Source organism: Carassius carassius, chromosome 9 (assembly GCF_963082965.1).
Source record: "Carassius carassius chromosome 9, fCarCar2.1, whole genome shotgun sequence".
Taxonomy (NCBI): Eukaryota; Metazoa; Chordata; class Actinopteri; order Cypriniformes; family Cyprinidae; genus Carassius; species Carassius carassius.
Genome location: NC_081763.1, coordinates 31,924,124 through 31,945,717, shown reverse-complemented (window position 1 = coordinate 31,945,717; position 21,594 = coordinate 31,924,124). Strand labels below are relative to the sequence as shown.

At 37.2% G+C, this 21,594-nt stretch overlaps 2 protein-coding genes across 3 annotated transcripts in view; both read right to left on the bottom strand.

Moving 5' to 3' along the window:
- LOC132149609 (forkhead box protein K2-like) overlaps window positions 1–12,700 on the bottom strand; it is a 28,734-nt gene extending 16,034 nt beyond the window's left edge. Inside the window, exon 1 of one of the 2 annotated variants that reach the window (XM_059558992.1) lies at window positions 12,273–12,700. In XM_059558992.1, coding sequence (XP_059414975.1) covers window positions 12,273–12,544 — 272 coding nt within the window. In that variant the 5' untranslated portion in view covers window positions 12,545–12,700. The remainder of the gene's footprint in view (window positions 1–12,272) is intronic. The other variant, XM_059558993.1, reaches the window with a different exon arrangement.
- A 5,956-nt stretch (window positions 12,701–18,656) lies between these two features.
- Window positions 18,657–21,065, bottom strand: LOC132149610 (uncharacterized). The gene is made up of 4 exons (XM_059558994.1): window positions 20,613–21,065; window positions 20,051–20,450; window positions 19,526–19,611; window positions 18,657–19,100 (listed from the first exon to the last, which is right to left on the bottom strand). Exons 1-3 carry the CDS (start codon window positions 20,932–20,934, stop codon window positions 19,605–19,607), a joined length of 729 nt encoding a protein of 242 aa, XP_059414977.1. The 5' UTR covers window positions 20,935–21,065; the 3' UTR covers window positions 18,657–19,100; window positions 19,526–19,604.
- Window positions 21,066–21,594: the final 529 nt, after the last annotated feature.

The following is a 21,594-nucleotide window of genomic DNA, read 5'->3' as shown; positions in this document are numbered from 1 at the left end:
ATGATGGAGCTATTCTTTACCCATCTTCTATGGTGTTTTCTTAGCAGCATTCTGTATAAAACAAAAACAGCTCCTTATAAAAAAAAATGAAAATGTTATAACTCTATAACTCTTTATATTGAGTGTGTTTTTACTCAATTGGTTCTCTATAGGGCTTATGTTTTTTGGAACAAAGCAGGAATTACGGTCTGTCTGAAATGGGCTCGTGAAGGAATATTGTAACGGGGCTCAATTACAATAAGCATGTTCTTAAAACCTACGTTTTCAGCTACAGAGTAAGGCGCTCGCTCAATCAATACGCGCTGAAGGCTCGTTGCAAAATGGCTAATGCGTTTAACAGACCAGAAATAGAAGATCCTCCAATAACCAACAGGTCTGGTGTTTGGGTGCACTTTGGATTCCCTGTAAGCTATAATGGTGATGATAGAATGAATGGTAAATAGTAAGGTCTCATATTCGCGGCTATAACGTAAATGTAGCCTACCAATCGCCGTGGTGATGTCTTTTGCCCTGTTTGAATCCGTTGGAAATGTCTGTCTAAATGCTGTTGTTAGGTGTGTATGTTTCTCCTTTTTTTCCGTCTTTTCCCAGATACTGACACACTAAGGTGATGTCCGCGTAAATGAGTTTACATGTTTTAAGTATTCCCGCTGGTGTTTTCTTTTGTATTCCTGCTGGTGTACCCTAAATGCGACATATCGTTGTTTTTTTTATCCACCACTCTCTTGCCATCACCATTATAGCTTACAGGGAATCCAAAGTGCACCCAAACACCAGACCTGTTGGTTATTGGAGGATCTTCTATTTCTGGTCTGTTAAACGCATTGGCCATTTTGCAACGAGCCTTCAGCGTGTATTACTGAGTAAGCGAGCGCCTGACTGAGTAGCCTAACATAAACATATAAGTTGGTGTTTTTTTCTTTTTCGGGGGTGTCAGGGGCGTTACCTGTTACGTCGTTTGGGTTATTGGGCTACCTTGTTGAATGCATATCATTATATTTCACATTTTTTTTTATTTTCCAAATATAATTAATTAGTCCAACGAACCGTTCGGTCCATAATGCGTAACGCGTACCGAACCGAAAGCCTCGTACCGAACGGTTCAATACGAATACGCGTATCGTTACTCCCCTAATATATATATATATTTTTTTTTTTTATTAAACTAATTTCCAAATTAAGCTAATGTAACTTTATTACACTGGTGTTTTTCTAACCAAAACCACATTAGTATTAGCACTAGTTTATGCATTAACTAACACGTAAAGCATTTATTAATCTTGGCTAATGTTGTAAAAATACATCCGTTTAGTGTAATTTTAGTATCTCTGAGATATGACTATTATAGTTTGTATGAATTATTTTGAACCAGTTTTTAGTTTTTCTAATTTTCTATTTTTATTTAAAATTTTAGTCGTTTTGTTGTGTGTGATTGTCATTAGCCCTATTCGGACGGGACTAGTTTTCTAAACTACGTTTGAGTTTCGATTCTTACCACCTGACGTCTGCGATTTTCATGTACTAATTCGGACGGGACTAACATCTCCGTGTTTATTACAGAGGTGGGAGGGTCTGATTTGTGCATCTGGGCGTCACAGAGATCGAGCGCTCTGTATGCGTGCATTGCATACAGTCGTTCGGATTGATTAATATTATTAGACAATAAACACTAAATGGCTAGTAAAGTAAAACCATGTTAATGTGTGGTTTCTTTAGTTTAACTGGTTTACCTTTCCTTTTTTTATTTTTGTAGTAGGCTAAACCCATGTTTAATTTCCATAAAGGTACATCTGTAATTAAAACATTATGTAACAGTGCGTAAATGAATGTGATCAATCTTACCTGGTGCTGATATTATAATAGCCAGTATTAACAGTTTACGTGATCTGGCTCATGATTTTATTATTGTTATTATTATTAGTAGTATTATTATTATTTCTTTGCCGGGAAGCAAATATATCAAACATGCGCGCGGTAAGAGCATCTACGGTAATTCGCGATGGCCAAAACACACGAGGAAACCCATTGTGAAATAAAATACCGCTGGCAATCACAGACATTCGCATTCGGACGGGATTATTTTTCTCAGAGGATCACCGAGTTTGCTGAAAAACAGTAGGTAATTTGCTGTGGAATTATCACAGAGGTTGTGTGAGAAAAACACAGACGAGGCAGATTCGGATTGGATTAAAATCACCAAGTATGTCTGTGAAACACACAGATTTCTCTAACGACCCCCTGTAAAACTAGTCCCGTCCGAATAGGGCTATAGTCTTTGTGTTTATACAGTTTATATACATTTATTTCAGTTTTGGTTTTTAGTTCATCTTTTTAGTTAATTACACTAAAAAACGTGAAATGTAGCTGAAATAAAATGTTTTTATATCAAATTTTATTTTATGTATATAAATGTTTTTTATTTTCCACTACTGTAAACTCATGTAAACAAAAAAAGAAACATTTTCCACATCCAACAAGACTCACGATATGAACGCCTCATGATTTGTGTTGGAGTAAAACATCTGCACACTGGGCAGCAGTCATGAACGAGCAGCGCTTCATCAACAACATCTGCTGGACTTCTCTGAGTGACGAGTCTGTTCCTCCAGGTCATGTTGATGTGGAGCTTGATGTTCTACATGACACAGGAATTTACTGGAATTCCTCTCCAGTCCAAACCACAAAGTTTATTCAAACTGAACAGCTACATTTAAAAATATTCATATATTTATGACTGAGACATTACACACATATTAAATGGTGAGCTGATCCTAGAATGAAAACTGTGTCATCATTGACTCACTCTGATGTCATTCCAAACCCATAAGCCCTTGGTCAATCTTCAAAGCGCAAATTAAGACACCTGCAAGTTTCCTGTCCCTTCGCTGAAAGTCCAGCTAAACAAAACCTCGAAAAAGATCTGTGTGATCGAAAAACTTCTGAAGATTCATTCAATTTTAAGCAGCAAAGATTTTAAAATATCTGCCCACCAACTTAATTTAAACGGAAACAAGTTTTCATTTTTGCCATTGACTGATTTTGTGCTTGTTTTAAGCACAAACTGACTTTTGTTCAATTTCCCATAAAACAAGACTTCAACTATCTTCATTTTGCATCTCAAGTAAATGCATGTAGATTCAAGGATCGAAAACAAGCCAGAAATACTGAGTGTGATAAATGTTTATTTATTTAAATAATTTGTTTGTTTTATTTTCAGTGCATGCAACATTTAATGCCACTTCATTCTTCTCTGATTTAAGACTTTTATAAAAGGCTTTAATCTTTGAAAGGGACAAATTAATCATTAATAATTTTTTAAGATCTCTTGCAGATCTGCAGAAACCCTGTTTTTGGATCTTCTAGGTTCTGGTCAGATGGATTTTCAATAAAGTGACAAAGGTTTTTGAAAAAAAAAATATGTTACTTTGCATTTCAAAGATAAAAATAGATTACTTTGCTTTATCATATCTCTTTGACCATCAATGTGTCTATAAACACTCAGTATTCAGCACTGTTTACTTAATTATAACACAATTCATTTACAAACTGAGACAGAGACATGATAGAACAACAACAACAAAAAAAGTTGAAGAAAAGCTAAAGTACTAGTTTTTAACAAATGAATTTCAGAGAAGAAAATAATCATTCTCACATAAAATTTTGAAACTCTTTCAGTAAACATTCATTAAACTTTGCCAGCTGTCTTTGTCAGATATCCAACAATTGTTCTGTTCATGCAAATTGTAATTTGATTATTCAGGATTGAATGTTAAATGTGTTTCTGCTCCAGGCAGCCATTCCAAGCACAATCCATCATGGCAACTACGAGGAACTCTTTAAAACAGGAATGCTGGGATCTCAAGGCCTCACATTCCTCTCTTTGGGGCTGTGTGTGTGTGTGTGTGTGTGTGTAACCCAAACAGACTTGTTCCTGCATATCTCCTTGCATCTCAACTACAAAACACCAGAACACAGTTTTTACAAAAAGATCTTGCACAGGAAGCATTTTTTTTGTATGCTTGTGTGTTCATTTTCTAAAAAATAATAGCTGAAAAGTAAATCAATTCGATGCACTTTTTTTTCTCAAAGTGAGATTTAAGACAAGTTAAATTAAATGTGTCCTTTTATTATTGCTTTGACAAAATGCTGCAGATGTCTTTGTGAAATTGAAATATAACACTAATAATATGCAAATATAGCACTTGCATTTTATTGCTCTTTTGTTGGTTTTTATTGCTTCTATTGCCCTCATTTGTAAGTTGCTTAGAATAAAATTTACAATTTAAATATAATGTAAATGTAAATAACAAAACTAAACTGAAACTTTAAAACAAGCCTCAAATCAAATTAACAATAATTTTCATGGGTTTTTTTTTCTGTAAAGCTGCTTTGACACAATCTGTATTGGATAAAGCACTATATAAATAAAGGCCACAGAAAACCCGTTTCAATGTTACAACGTAACAAATTCAATAAAATGCAACTGCAACATGAAACATTGTTTAAATGCATTTGACATTAGTCAGTTAAATCACAGACACACAACGTCTAGGCCATCCTTAAAATATTTTGGTTTGCAGTAACAGTAATAAAAAAATAAAAAAAGGGTCGGTAGGTTGGCCTAATTTTTTTTTTTTACGTTTCAATGTAAAAAAAAAAAAAGGAAAATTTTGGTGATGGTTATGACGTAGGTATGAATTTAAACAAATTAGCATATCGTGACGTCATTGACTGGGTCTTCAACCTGTGCCTTCAGGCGCACAATTGCAAACCTCATTTTGATGCAGGCTATGTAGACCACAAACAAATTAAAATCTTTGTCAAAAACATAATTATTGCATGAATTTCAGGTGAGGAGAAAAAAATGAGGTATGGTTATACTGTTTTACTTGCATCCACCGCTACGTATCAATGCAACCTACAAATGAGAGACCGTTTACTTTGCTTTCTTTGGGTTGTCACTTGTGAAAAAAATCCTGTTTGATTTGAGTGATTGTGTGTTCATTGAACCGATTGGAAAACGCATATTTTGCGCATTTTCTAGAGGGACACCGTTGGACTCGCGTCTCGCACAAGAGAGCCGCATGTTTAGAAAGACATGTAAAATGAATGTATTTAATTTAATTTTCTAAAAATATCTCGAGACTTTATGTTGGGTTTTTGTTCCCCATCAAACTGCATCTCATGTTTTTAAATGAAAAAAAAAAAATTCTGTGACTGGTTTTCCGCCCTTTTTATTTATTTAACAATGCATGTATAGATGACGCTGTTTTGTTTATAGTTCTTTACGCAACTTAATAATAATTGGTTCATAAAAATGATTTTAAATATTATGTTGTTTTTTCTCAGTCATGTATTCTAATGCTTTGAATAAACGTGCAGTAATATTTTGCTCGATCTTGAGGCCTCAGAAGAGAAGCAAAACGCTTTTCTTCACCCTAACTGAAATTATGCATTTTAAATTCGAATACAATTCGAATTTTTTTTATCATATTTACGTAAAAAAATTCAAATTTAGTTTTTCAGCTATTTTGACAGGCCTAGGCGATTCTAGCCCGAAACTGTATGAGACTGTCTGACTACCGGCAGAATTCACATTTCTGTTGTAAAAAGAGAAACATTGTGCAGAAGTATTATTTGCTGTTATGCGTGTTTGTCCGACGCGCTCCAAAAAAAAAAACCTGGACGCACTTCAAGAGAAGGTCGTTTTCGAAACTTGTGTTGGTTGGTCCAATCGATTAGTGCAAAAGATTTTCGAACATAAAGTGACAGTCGACATGGTCACGGTTTTAGACTAGACGGGAGAAGGGATGGGAAAAGATCTGGGCACAGTTTTTCCAGAACTTCGTGCCAAGTTATAGCAGTGTCGAGCTGTTTTAATGAATTTTTTAGATGTATTATGGTGCCCGAACCCGTATGACTTTGAACAGTGACCGCGAACATTTAGTTCACTGCAGCCGCAGCCATCATTACCAAGCGCGAGTCGTTGACTCTGACAGTGAGTAAGAGGAGCCTTACTAATGAAGAGATCAATGGCTGTTGATTGTTTTACCAGCAGACGCTTAGCTTTCTCTTATTGTCGTTGTCTTTTCAGGAGTGCGTGTGGCAAGATATTCATATCAAACAACAGAAATTAAAATAAGGAGAACTCAGGATCGCACGTTTTTTGTTTGTTTTCGTTTAGTTTTTTTTGTCAGGAGAGAAAGCTTAGTTTATCAAATGGCAAGGACAAACAGCTACATTGTTCATTTGCCATAAGGACAAAAAAAAACATTTAAATTAAATAACAGAAGATATTAAATGTGTTCGACTGTAAACTCTTAAAAAAGTAAACATTTTAAAAAAGCTACAGGATTAAAGAAGAACTGATCTGACTCTAAAACTGGATAACGTCATCAGCGGGGGTGTATGGGCTCAAAGACAGACCTAAGCTCCAAACCCTAACACTTTCCAGACAGAAACAACCCCATCCCCAGTGACTCACTGCCTTACAACAGGAAAAAACTCTCTAGGCTGTTTTATAACAGATATTAAACCCTGACTCACTCCTCCAGCGGTCTAGTCTTGTCTCCAAACACTATGGAGGCATATTTGACACATAAAATATTGATGAATAAATTAATAAAGTCATTAGCAAATGGTATGGTATTTTTAAATGTTATAAAATAAAATGTAATTATATAGGCGTGTGTGTGTGTGTATGAAAAGAAATATTACTGTTTATTGTTATATTACAGTGTTCCCATGGCTCAGTGGTAGAGCATTGCGTTAGCAGCACAAAAGGTTGTGGGTTCGATTCCCAGGGAACAAATGTTAAGGTAAAAATGTTAGCCTGAATGCAAGTCGCTATGGATAAAAGCGTCTCTTAAATGCATAAATATATACAATTTATTTTATATATAATATATATTACGGCACATAAATTAATATATGATAAACAATGTGGAAAATACTTTAGTAGATTTTTACGGTCTTTTATCTGCTTGAATGCATCAGCTGTTAGGTCAAAATAATGGCTGACATAATTGAAAATACATATTTTCTTGTCTTCATCAGCATTTTTATCCATCTTTAGATGTCCTGGGAACTAAAGGTTCACTTAAAGTGTGAACTAATCGTCTTTCCCAACTTGAGAACTGAATCTGTGCTGATATCACGGACCATAACTATATCAGCATCACCTGGTCCTTGAGTGTAGTTTGGGCTAATAATCAATGCATCCTATAAATGTTGTCTTATGTCTTCAACACATCCAATCTGTTTTTTTTTCATAAGTAACATGCAATTACATAGGTGGTGTTGAATTTTATCTTTAGCTACTTGCTTATTTTCTTATGTCAACCGGTTAAGTAAAAATATGAATATGTAATAAAGTGCATACATTTTGCAAAATGCTCCTCTTTATAGTTATTTTGTTTCTAGCTGATTGGTTATTCTGAGGTAAATGATTGTTGTGTGGCATGATTCACAAGCTTTACTAAGACATTTCAGTAAGATGTACTGTATCTTATAAAATACCTGTTGATGTCCATTCATGATTGTTTTGTAGTATAGTAGTAAAGAGAAAGAAATCATGGATTCACGTGCCACTTGAACTGAGGCAAATTACTCTTGCATTTAATTAAAGAGCACCTAAATGGTATTTATTGTTTGAATTTCGTAAAGAATTTGGGAGATCAGTTTTCAACTAATACTGTTTATTAAAGGTAACTGAGCACAAAGATTATTGTAATTATTGGACGGCAAGTGCACGACAAATAATGTCAGATACACAGAACACAGCACAGACTAAGATCTTGATAACAAGAATTTAGATGCAAAAAAAAGGAATTACATGCAATTTTTTAAAACACAACATGTACATTTTAGTTAACAGTGTCAACCTCAGCAAAAATATAACTCGCAAATTTTTTTGGTTGCAAAGCGACTGTTTTAGGCATAATCTGGAGATCTGAATTACACAGTGAATGGCCTGAAATGTCAAAAAGACTATATAAAATGAGGATGCTTCTGACATTTCACCATGTTTGAATCCATTACGCAGATATTCCCCAACAAGGAGGACAAAAAACACTTGAAAAACTCATTGGATTCTGTTGTTTCCTGATCATGACATCTGTGGAAACGATTGCAGCTCTTTGTGCTGACAGAGAGCCAATCAGAACAAAACTCTCCACCAATTAAATGCTCTTTAGCTTCTTGATCAATATTGAAACTCAAAGCGCCTCTACCTCCAACGTGCTGTCCATTATACTCCATACAAACCATCTGGACATCCTGCAAGTCTCAGATTGATTTCTTGCTAATAACAATATGTGGGCGTGGCTCTTTTCTAATCTTCAGATAAGTGTCAGTCTAATTAGCATACATTTATAAACAAACTGCATAAATGCAGACTATATTGTATAACACGGAATGCCATGGAATTCTGCAAAATATTGGATAAATGAATCAAAACTTGGTGCACTTAATCAAAATAATATGGACTATTGTCTGTGCATGTTAAACCGCAAATGACTTATATTGAAAAAATAAAAATAAAAAACTGTATGTAAATTTGTATTAAACAGTAAAACAGAACCTGGAACCATTTAAACAGACAACACATACTTTCCATAAAATTATAAAATTTTATATATAAATTTTCAGGCACTATCATTGTTAATAATTAATTTTAAGTTTCATGAACATAAAGGGATCATTTATTTACTCACCCTCATGATGATCCAAAGTAGAACGTGGGTAGAAGAAGGAAGAAGAAGAATGTGGCCAATCAGACAGTTGATGGTAGCCAATGACTTCCATAGTATGGAAAAACCTACTATGAAAGTCAATGGCTACCGTCAAAAGTTTGGTTACCCACATTCTTCAAAATCTCTTCTTTTGTGTTCAACAGAAGAAAGAAACGCAGGTTTGGAACAGCATGAGGATGAGAAATCATTTTTATATTTCATTTGGATTCAACATCCTTTTTGATTAATACAATTTATTTAAACCATTAAAACTAAAATGGAAAATACAAAATTTGGGGGGAAAATAAAAAGGAATTTGGGTTAAAATGAAATGGACTTCATAGAGCCCCAGTTTTTAAAACTATAAAAAGCTATAAAAAGCCTTATTCATGTCTGTCAGCACAAAGAATCTCTCTGCAACTCCATAGGACTCAAACAAACATGTGGACTATGCTTCTGTATTTAGAAAGCGCTAATCAGCCCAACTATTACATGCTCACCTCACTCTTAAAGGTCCCATGACATGAAAATTTCACTTTCTGAGGTTTTTTAACATTAATATGACTTCCCCTAGCATGTATGTGGTCCCCAAGTTTCTAAAAATTTTAATCGGTGTAAATCGAGATTTTACTATCTTTCTCTGCCTTTGAGAAAATGGAAGCTCAAACGGGCTGATCTGGAATCTCCTCTTTGTGACGTTGTAAAGAGAAATGTTACCTCCCCTTTCTCTGCTTTGTCCGCCCAAATATTTACATATAATTCAGTCACAATGTCAGCACAGGCGTTACAAACAGACTTTTATGAAATGGATTCGACAGCACCGCCACAAACAGTGAGTAACAGTGTTCATTAATGCCTGATCTGTGATCAGTGATTTCTGATGTGTAGCTAATCATTCAAGTTCACACAGACTTTCTTTCTAAATCGTTTAATACTGTTTATGCATCAGTGAATCAAGCCAGTGACTAAACGATCAACTTCACGTTGTTTCTCTTAGTAGCATGAAACAAATCTGTTATTTAAATTGTGATTTAACTACAGAGAGCGATCAAAGAACGCTCCTTTTTTTTTCGGAGCTGTCACACATCGCGAGTATATCTGCACCCCTTCCTAAACTGCCGTTACAATGAATGACGCAGTTATGCTGCACAACGGAGCTCTTACTGTATTCATGTGTTTGCTGTTAGTTGTGGTGAAAGCATTTTGTGAGAGAAAACGTGTTGCAATAATTACGAGATGACTGCATTCACGCGATAAACAGACTCTGTTTACTCAATGCTCATCACTGCAGCCTTTCATGTGATGGGAAAAGATCGAAAAAATAATTATATAATCAACAAATCCACGATTCGTTAATCTCGACAGCTGTAGTATATATATATATATATATATATATATATATATATATATATATATATATATATATATATATATATATATATATATATATATATATATATATATTTGAGAGGGGTCCACATGTAATACGCATTTCAAATGCAAAGATGTCAGCCAATCACAACAGTTGTCGTTTCCTCGGAGTCTCACAGCAGACACACCCCTTCAAACAGAGCATTCAAGCCAGAGGGCTAATATCAGGATATAAAAATGCTTTTTATTTCTAAATTTTAAATGTAAAAATCATACTAACAATATAAGTACACCTAAGGAAACATTAAGAAGCATTTAAAGAAAAGGAAATAATCCATGTCATGGGACCTTTAATGTGACACTACACATCAAGATGAACATCTAGAGGTGATATGTCTTGTGAAAAATCCACAGAAAGAATTGCAGGGCTGAAAATGGCTGTGCACAAAATTGCTTTTAAGGCTGGCAATGTAGGGTGCAACAGATTTGTTGTTATATTGAGATATTTGGGTCATGTGCTTAAAAAAGCAAAGGGAAAAGTGTGCACTACAGTCATGCTTGACGCTGTGATTTGATTAAATGCAGAAAAAATAAATAAATAAATAAACCTGAGAGATACAAATCTACACTGCAAAATCTTTCTGAAATATGCTGGCCGTGCAGCTGTGTGTGAGACGTAACACAAATCAGACATTCAAAACAGATAATGCACTATCCAAAGGTCGGCTTCAGGGTAATGTCAACACACCCAGATGTCCAACATCTTCTCAAGACAAACAAATAAAGAAATGGAAACAGCTGACAGCAAGCCTAAGTGACTTTCTGAGATGCACCAAAAAAAGGCTATACAAAGAATATATATGATGCACAGAGTCAGGATATAAGCCCCAAACCCCACGAATCTCACCATTTCAGTGATTTTACACTCCAACTGAGACAAAACAACACTCATTAGTTCGTGATAAAACACAAATTTTCTCTTTCACGCACATTTCTGACAATTATTACAGTGATATTTGCATACATATGTCTGAATATGCATATAAATTTGAAACGTAGTGAACTGCCTACCTGGACAGCATGTTTAGAGCATTGCTTATGATACCTAAAACTTCTGTACTTGTCTATGATGCTTAAAACTGGTGCTCTGTGCATCTGTTACAATACTGCACATGCATATGATGCCCAAAACTGCTACATGCACCTCTTATCACCCAAAATACTTCACATACCCAAGATGCACCTCAAAATGCTGCTGTATTTGCCTAGGATGCCCAAAACTGCTGCAGCATGTGCCTGTGACTCCCAAAATGCTGCATGCATCTATTGTTCCCAAAAAATGCATCTACACTTTCATATTATGCAAAAACATGCATCTATGATGATGTACAAAAACACTGAACCTATAACACCCCAAAACTATTGCATGCACCAATGATGCCCAAAAACGCTGTTAGAGGTGCCTATGATGTCCTGAATATTGCATGCAATTATAACACCCCAAACTGCTGCAAGCATCTATGATGCACCCCAAAATTCAGCAGGATGTGCCTATGACTCCCAAAATGCTACTTGCACATGTTGTTGCTCAAAAATACTGCTACACATGCCTACAATGCCCCAAAATTGCTGCAGCACGTGCCTATGCCACCCAAAATGCTGCATGCACCTATTGTTGCTGAAAAAATGCTGGCACACTTGCCTAAAAATGTTGCACATATCTATAACACCACAATCTGTCGAGATCAATGCCCTGAAAAAAATCTGCACACCCATGATGGCTCAGATATATCGCTACACGCGCATGTAAGACTCTAATCTGCTGCAGCACGCACCTATGACACCCCAAAAATATTGCATGCACGTATGGCGTCCAAAAATGCAGCACTCGCCTCCTGTGGCTCAAAAATCTTCATACGTCTGTCACGCTCCATGCACTTAAGCAGAAATGTTACGTGCATCGTATAAAAACGATGTTGTACATGACGCCCGTGAATGCTGTCTACTAAGGCAGCTCGCTAGAGTTTGAGACACAGCCCAGAGGCGCTGAAAGCGAAACGAAAAAAGAAATGTGCACCATAAGGACACAAGCACGTGTTCCCGGTGTTTCATCACAACAACACCGAAGCCGATGATGAGCACGAAGAAGATGAAGGTTATATCACTCACACTCTCGGCAGCTGCAGGGGTGGCGCCCCCCGCCGCAGAAACACCCCGTCCACGAACACCCCGTTCTTCCCCAGACAGCGCAGATAGAATTCCCCCGAGCCCGTGACCTCCGCGGCGGCGCTGAAGACCTCCAGGTGCCGGCGGGAGATGAAGCTCGAGTGGCCCATGCTCACGTCCACCGAGCCCTGTGACGAGTTCCGACCCACCGTCACCGAGCGCTTCTTCATCACATACTCAAACTCACGGCCCTCCAGGCGGGCCACCGCTGCCATCTTTATCTTTCAGCACACGGAACGGGACACGATTGATATGAATGGTAAATATGAAGGGGGAGGTGAAACGTTAAACGTGCCCGACCGGAGATACCAGCATCAGCGGCGGCGACTCGACCCACCGCCGCGATTCAGCACGGAGAGAAAGCGAACGAGGCAATAGCCAATCAGGGCGCGCTGGTGGAGAGGGAGATGTGATTGACGGAGAAGCCAACCAATCAGAGACGCGTTAAGGGATGCGGTAATTCAATCGCAACCAATGAGATTAGGAATATGGGTGTTTGGCGGATTGAAGGTCGGTTGCGCTGTGCCTCAACACCTCAACACGCATGCACGTGGAGAGTTGTCAACACTGGACTGGAGATTTACCGTGCATTGACGTAACATGGTTTTATAATATAATAAATCACGTAAAAGAATAATATGGCGAATATAGAGTAAAAGTATTATTTAATACAGTACTATAAAAAATAATATAAAAATAAACCGTTTATAATCTTGAAGAATTTTTATTTTTATATTGTTTTATTCATAGTTTTCTTGAAGCGTATCTATGGTTTTGGGAAAATTGCAAGCGCCTTTAAATTAAATGCAATTATTTGCAATTAATAGCGGGTGGCAATTTATATATAGAAACTAGAAAATTGATCTCTGAGTGAAATAACCCCTAAAGATTTGCTGTACGTTTGAAAATTGATGAGCTCAAGGGCAGAATCCCGTTGAATTCCACTCTTTGTTTTCCGTCTCTCCACGTCTGCAGTCGCCGATCCCCCATAATCCTCAGCGGCGTCAGCGTGTGTTTGGTGTGTGGAGTTCATGAAAACAAACGCGTTTTAAGGCGCACAAATGCCAATTCTCTTAAACAGCACGCAGAATGTCGTTTAAACCTCAAGCAGAGGTCAATTCATTAAACACGTGAACGCATACAAGGGGGCCGCGCGCACGTACTCGTGGAACATGTGCTTCTGCATGATGACGTCATCTCTTCCTGTTGTTTGTAAACAGTGCTGCTGGTTGTGACCCGCCCGGGCGCATTCACACAAGATAACAGCTCCTAGAGGAACTACAGAGGATACAATGACTTTGACACTTGTTAAAAAGCACCATGTTTATTTATTTATTTATTTATTTATAACCATGTATGCTTTTTAGATGTTCAATATTATACTCCTAATTTCCATCCTAGAGCTGATACACCGTATACCACAATAATAGTTAGTTAGTTGTACTTTATTGTCCAGCCTTGAATGAAAATTGATCTTTGGGCTCGCTAGACACACAACGAAAATCCACAAAATCCATATTGACACAATCAAATAAATGCTTCATGCAACATCGCCTACATCAGTCCATTTCCTATGTATTATTAAGAATTACTATTGCATATTTCCTGTGACTCAGCAGTAGAGCATTGCGTTAAGAGCACAAAAGGTCGTGGGTTCAACTCCCCCGCTTTGGATAAAAGCGTCTGCTAAATGTAAATATTTCCAGCATTATCAATTACTGCCATCAGGATCGTGTTATAGAGTTGCATTATGTAGAAGTAATCGCTACAAGAATTCAGTATAAATACCTGTATCTATCAGGATGTTAAATTTTAAGTTGTTAACTGTGATTGTTATGGGCAGTTTTGAGTTCAAGACAAATTGCATGTAAAGAACAATAGCTTATGACACATCTTTTTGCCCTTGGTGTCCAGTAATGACGGGCAGATTCAGAGGAACAGTTCCGATGGTGTGTTATGTCTTTATATTTAGCTAAAGTAAATGGTGGGTTATAATATTCTTTGCAAAAAAAGACTGGATATTTGTACTCGGTGTAAATGGACAGTGCCTACTACTGTCTTTCTACTTTACTCACTAGAGGGAGACGTTAAACTGTTGCAACTCACTCAGAGATGAAAATGACAGTGCAAGCTACCGTTTATTGTTCATTATGTTTATCTGACTCTCATATAATCCATTTGAGCCTCTCAAATGACCACTGGACAAACATGCTGGCAAATGACACTCAGTCATATCGACACAAACCCTAAAACACATTTTGAGATGTTAACAGTATAGCTACATTATTGAAAACAATAATAGCACTCATTCTTTTGTTATTAAGGGGAATAATAAAAGTTTTATGTTTATTCTGATGCTACATTTGCATTAATCATTCAGCAGCCTTATAAAAGAGGAACATACTGAGTGTTTAACTCAAATCAATAAGTTAATGTCTTGTGAAGTGAAAAGCTGCATGATTGTAAGAAACATCATGATGGCATTTTAAATATAAAGCATCACATTTCAGTCCATAATAAGCTTCCCCCAGTGAAAAAGCAGATCCACCCACATATTTGTTTAGAAATGATTTGGATTGTTTTTTGTTGTTGTTGTTTTTTTGCTTGTAAACTCTGCTTAATCTGTGTATATTTCACTCCTGATTCAGACAAGATGACATTTTCACTGGAGAAAGAATTATCGATTATTTGCCTGAAGAAATGGCTTAATGATGGATTTGTTTCTTACAAACATGCAACTTTTCACTTCTCAAGACATTAACTGATGGACTGGAGTGGTGTGGATTACTTGTGGATTATTGTGATGTTTTTATCAGCTGTTTGAACTCTCATTCTGACGGCACCCATTCACTGCTGAGGATCTATTGCTGAGCAAGTCATGTAACATTTCTCCAAATCTGATGAATAAACAAACCCATCTGCATCTTGGATGGCCTTTTCAGCAAATTTTCAGCTCATTTTTATTAAAGGGTGAACTATTCCACAATATGAGCTTCTGTAAAAATTGTGAAATATTCTTCATGCAAACTTAAATATATTCAGTAAATGGATTGTGAGAAATGAGAGACATGTTAATTCTAGAGAGCATTTGATGGAACAAAAATTGGTATACGCCCTGTGAAAAAGATGGGTCATTAATATTGTGGTACATTTACACCAAATGTACCAATATTTGGACTCGAGCACATCAACATGTTGGACAAGCAGGAATCGAAGGATTATGCCATCATATTAGTTTTCACATTAATTATGTGGACAATTTGAAATGCAATCCTTATGTGATGAAATATGATTACATGTTTGGCTGGACTCATCTTCTGTATGGCTTCTCTTTCTTTCTTCTCACACAAACATAAATTGATTTTTGTGCTTCATTGTGGTATTTTCTGCATCTACTGATGACCACCAGGATGCATGCTCATGGGTTATTAAAATAAAGAGCAGAGCGATCAATATTCAGCACTGCAGAAAGCCAACAATTACATTGGAAAGCTCTTACAGAAACAATTTAGGAAACCAGTGTAATAACTGTGGCTAACGACAGCATCCCACTTATGCAAAAATGGGATTTTAGCAGCTTTCATGAGCATTTATCAATTTATTTATGCTGCTTGTATTTTACAGGTCATAAATGTTTATTTAATCTTATAATTATATAAATCATGCATAAGTATGAAAGGCTGTTTCCACCCCAGTTCTTCTCTCAAAATTTTCAGGAAAAAAAAGTCAAAGAGTTGTGAGATATAAAAGTAAGTTTGGAGTTATAGCTTGTCAGTGGTGGATCTTTGGGGGAAATCAGTATTATGCTTGACATGACCAATGGAATCTTTTGTATTGGCTACAGGGCAGAGTTTTGAACTGGTTTGGGAAAACAAACCTTGCCATGTATCTGTCTGTCAAAGGGAAGAAGCCACGCCCTGTTGTGGAGTTCCCACCCCCATTTGAAGATCTCCGGGCTGCAGCTATATCCTTTTCATTTTTGTAGCTGCTTTCCATCACTATTTTGTTTTACCTTCTGCCCTCCTGCCCTCCTGCCCTCCTGCCCTCTACCTCCACATTGTCATTGTCTGATGGCTCCATCTGACACACCCACTGGACGAAAGTTGCAGCCCATAAATGTCCGAAGCACAGCAATGGACCCTTTTGTTACCTTAACTACGATTTTCCAGCTGGTAAGAACTTTTGTTCATATCTTTGACAGAACCATGAGTTCTGAGAGAGGTCCCTGTTAACTGTATAGTTGTTTGCTGAGACTATACACTATAATTAGCCTACCCCAAAGGGTAATCAATGCTTATGTAGCTCACCGTGAGCTACACAAGCCAAACAATAATCAAAATTATTACGATAACACAGGCTAAATAGAACAATTTAACATTTTGCAATGCTTTAATGCTCTTGACAGCTACTAATTCAACACTAACCATGTTTATATTCACTGCGAGTGAACATGCATTTATAGTAGTCTTGGTTGCATTTGTTTTGTGCACGAGGGTGTTAAACTGTTCATGATTATACAACTAGCTGCATTTTATTATTTGCATTCGGTATTGCTTTTAGAAAAAGTTTAATCATGATGACAGTGGACTTCGTACTGACATCTGCTGGTGTGGATGCAGCATCACAGAAAGTCACCTGATCAATTTATTCTGCTTTCAAAAACTCTGATTGGGGATCTGTATTATTGGACTGGTCATATGATCTCCCCAAATCAGGGAAGAACCTCGTGCAAAATAATGCATCTCATTGCTGATGTTTAAACTTGCATATCCAGTTCATCTGGTTTTCAGAAAGACATCTCTGACCAGAACAAAAGCCTAAAAGTGTCTCTGATTGTCATTGACCAAACAAAAACTTCATTTTATAAGTTAAACTTATGTGTCACATTGACAATAACCACAACATCATTTCAGGTCAGGTGTTCACGTTCAGCATCAACATTTGTTTGTTTTTATTGTTTATCCTGGTTATCGTGTCAAGAGCTTTTGTAAACATCTCTATAAAAAAGGAAAGATAGTGGAAAAGGAAAGAGATCAATCATAAATCAATCATTTGTTTTCAATACAGTGCAATAACCATAGTGTCAATTGTCAAGTTGAGGTTTACTAATGTTTTCTATAAATTGCATGACAGGATCTTCCAAAAAGAGGCAGGAACCGTACATGATGCTAAAAAAAGGTCTTTCACGACCAAGAAAGTGATCATGAAAAATGGCGGAACTGGAAAAAAAGGGAATCTTACTGAGGTAGCTGCAGTTTTGGGGTCATTGTCCAATTCTTTGCTGATAAAATTCATTGACAGGATTTATTTTCTGTCACTCCACATTCATTCTCATTCTGGAAGCATCTTTAGATGGTAATCACTGTTAAAGTTTAAAATCCCAAGACAATGGTGATCCAGCAATTGTCTCCAGTAGGCCTTCTTGTGACACGTCATTCATCCTTTGTTTTAGTTACTCAGTAACTTCATGAGTCCTTTCGCTTTCCGGGAGTTAATTTAACTTTTCCAGTCCATATTTCTCCTCCAATCCTTGCTCACTTGGGCAGGAGTTCGCGGTACGGCACTGTCAGGTTCCCCAGATACCAAAAGATCCAAAACACCAGGCTAAGGAAGATGATGACTGGTCCGGACAGAACAAAAAAGTCCCAAAAACTGATGGGTGCAAAAATGCCAATGAAGAAGAGAACTAGTCCAGTTAAGTCGAACAGAATGGCCAACAAGAGAAAGATGAAGCAGCGTCCCACTCTTTCCTTGCAGTCCATCTTGAAGAAGCTCAAGTAAGGAGAGCCGACGGACGTACGGCAGACTGATGGGCCTGAAGAACGAATGACAGGAACTTCCCCCAACAAGACTTTTATAAAGCAGCTCACCCACATTCTTACGCAGTGCATTTCTTTGAAGGCAACTATGCAACCACCAAAACAAGTTAGACTGCCTAGCAAACGCCTACATAAAAAAAAAAAGGCCAAGACTTATTTTTATGCATATTCCTCAGACTGGTCTCATCACCCTGACAGTGGATCTGCAAGATAAACAAATGTGAACAGATTCAGATATTTCCACTGACAGAAAAAAACCTTCATCAAAGCACTGGTGCAGATGCAGCATTATAAGTTGTGCCGAGTTGTTTACTCAGTTACGCAATCCTAAAAATATGAGTCACAGAGAGACTTTGCACATTTCAGGAAGTCGCTGAAATTGAGCCATTATTCAATTTGATGATTAACCCCAACATTCAAAGGTTAGGCCTTACAGCAAATCACTAACTGTATGATGTAGCAATAGTGACCAAGCAAACACCACGTGAATTTAAAACAAATACAGTCATTTGAGTGAAATGTGATTTAATTGTTAATACAAAGTTTACATGCATTTCATATTGCAACGGTTAAAACAACAGCTACAGTATTGTGAGAGAAAGAGGGAGTATTTACAGTCAGGGTTTGTTTGGCATGTCCGGATCATGTGCTTTATATTTACATAAATGCAATTTTTCCACATACAGTTATTTTCACATAACTCGCTCACTACTATAATATATAGCAAAATATACTTGAAAAAATAGATTTGATTTTTTTTTTGTGGCCTGGGCGCAGTATTAAATGTTTGTGTGCAAAGATGAACCAACAGGTCCCTTGAATGAACTATCAGTCCATTGTATTTGCTGTCAGACTGGTTTGGTCACTGTTGACGACCAACAAAATGAAATGGCTTGACTCTGGAGGACCTTGCATGAGCGCTCAGCTGCCACTTTGGAAGGGAAATGGATTCCTACAATACATGAGCTGATGCATGAATTTACAAATGAGGATGTGCAAAACCAAGCAGCATTTTACAACAACACAGTAACAAAAACACAAGTGCACATTACAACACACATTGAATGGCTATATATCAGACAATATTGGGCTATTTTGGGATTATCAAATCTGTCTGATGTAACCTCCACTTCTAGAGATACTTTGCCAACAGTTTTGCCAATTGCATTATAAATTCTTCTCATTAATTTTTAGTAAATATTGCGAAAATAAAGAGTTTGCTTCATCTCACCAATTTGGTGTCCATTAAAAGTATTAGAGTATTATATCAGCCACCCTGCTTTACCAACAACAGGCCATTGGGAATCTTCAACTCTAATACAGAAACACAACAGGCAGCTGTGTTGTACTACTAAAGCATACATGGTACTATAGTACCATTTGAGCATCTCTAGACGTACTGCTGATGGCAAATGTTTGAAGACTATTGAAGGTTCTTGGCTATTCAGTCATTGTTTTAGGACCTAGAAAAAGAAAACAAGCATCTTAAACTTTGGCAAGTAAGAAAAGTTTCTAATTCATGGATGAATCAGTGAGTTTGTTTCAATTTATACATGTACATGCACATCAGGTCAAGGATGATGTAGTTTCAATGAATGGTAAAAATACTACAGAAATGATTAATGATACATGCAAGTACATAACATGACTATACAAAAAAAATAATGCAATATGATATTATGTAAATAACCTAAAATAGGTTTAGATTTGCATCTTATCTTGGTAAACATGTACACACACACCAGCTTAATTAGAAACACAAGGATGTTTGTTTATGAAAATTCCATGTAGCATGGAACTGTGTAGAGTCATATACTGGGAGTTTATGATGTTGAATTTAATTTTACTCCAGTTGCTCTATTATTTGAGCTATTAGGGTTAATTTAACTCACCTCTTTTCACATCAGAACCTCAGTGCTCTCTGGCTGATCTTCTGGCTTCTCCTGCTGAGGTTTTTCACCATCTTTGGTTGCAGCTGATTTTGATTCTGATTCCTCGTACCCTTCGTTCTGGTAACAGGTGAACTGATCATCTCCAGACTTTGTCTCCTGTTTTCTATCTGAATCAGAACCGTCTTCTGACTGGATCTGGTCATCGCTCTCCTCCTGGATTGGTTTGCAGGACTCCTCGTCCTCGTACCCTTGATTCTGGTAGCACATGAACTGATCATTATCTGGCTTTTCTTTGGATAGTTCATCACATTTGATCATATCCGATTCAAGATCCTGGAGTCCTGGGAAATAGGTGGACTTGCCCCATGTCACGTTTCGAACGGTGGAAGCTTTGCTTCCTGTTTTCTCACCTGTGCAAAAATAATAAATAAGCTTCAACAGATCAATACACACATAAATATGATGCTTATTTCCTCATGTTTAATCTTAAATGTAGGCTAATCATAAAATAAAATAAATAAATAAAAATTCATTCATGAGACGCATCAGTAAATCAATAAAGCGCTTCTCACCGGTGTTGTCCTTCAGGTGTGTTCTGGAAAGTCTCTTCGTGAGCCTCCTCGCGAGCTCTTTGACGCTGTGCGCGGCGCTAGATCTGCGCTCCAAGCCCTCATCCTTCACCCTGATGTTCCCCACGTACCACACGAGCCACAAGGCCAGGCTGGCGAACAAGACCAGCGCGCCGGTGTGGATGAGGAAATCCCCGTAGAACACGCCGTTCATCCGCACGTCACCGAATATCCCGACGAACAGCAGGACCACGCCGATGATGTCGAAGACGATCGCCATGACGAATGACGGCAGGCAGCTGCCGATGCACCTCAGCGCCGTCATCTTCAGGAGGAGGATGAGGAGGATGCTGCTGCTCCTGTCGCTAGCGGAAGAACTGCCGAGCTCAGGTGAGACGCACCTGTCGCACAGGGAGGGAACGCCCTCGTGACGTCACGCTGGCTGCACGGCTGCTAACGGTAGGACTGCGATCAGCCCATTTGTTTTTGATAGCGGTGATACCAACAAATTATGGGTTGACTTAAGTACCTATGTCGCTAACCTTAAAAATGTGTCTCATACCTTTGTCCTCAAATACTTTTATTATCTTATCTTTTATTATGAAAACCCAAAGCTGTTATCGGTTGAATATGTTGTTAATTTTCTTATATTGAATGCAACATTCTTCAATCATAAACAAAAATGGCTTTAGTCTCCTTTTTCTTCCCGCCTTTTTCTTGTGGAACTGAACTCTCTTGTTTCGTATCTTAGACTTACAAATAACTAAAAGAGTGGTTTTTGAAGTATTATGACAACATTTCCAAAAGAATGTAGGCTAAGTTTATTTTTTTTTTTTTTACTTTTATGTATCCATAATACTATATTTTGACATGCAAATCCAGAATATTTTTATTTATTCTATATTTTTATATATTCTATATCTATATCGCTTCTTGTGGGAGTGTTTTTATGTCTCGCTTCCATGGCTGGACTGGCCATTGGGCA

Excerpts from the sequence above, each read along its gene's own strand:
- LOC132149610 (XM_059558994.1), bottom strand. The coding sequence starts at position 20,934 with ATGACGGCGCTGAGGTGCATCGGCAGCTGCCTGCCGTCATTCGTCATG. Across the intron at positions 20,451-20,612 it reads ACACCTGAAGGACAACACCG|GTGAGAAAACAGGAAGCAAA; the intron begins GTGAGAAGCGCT and ends ATTTTTGCACAG.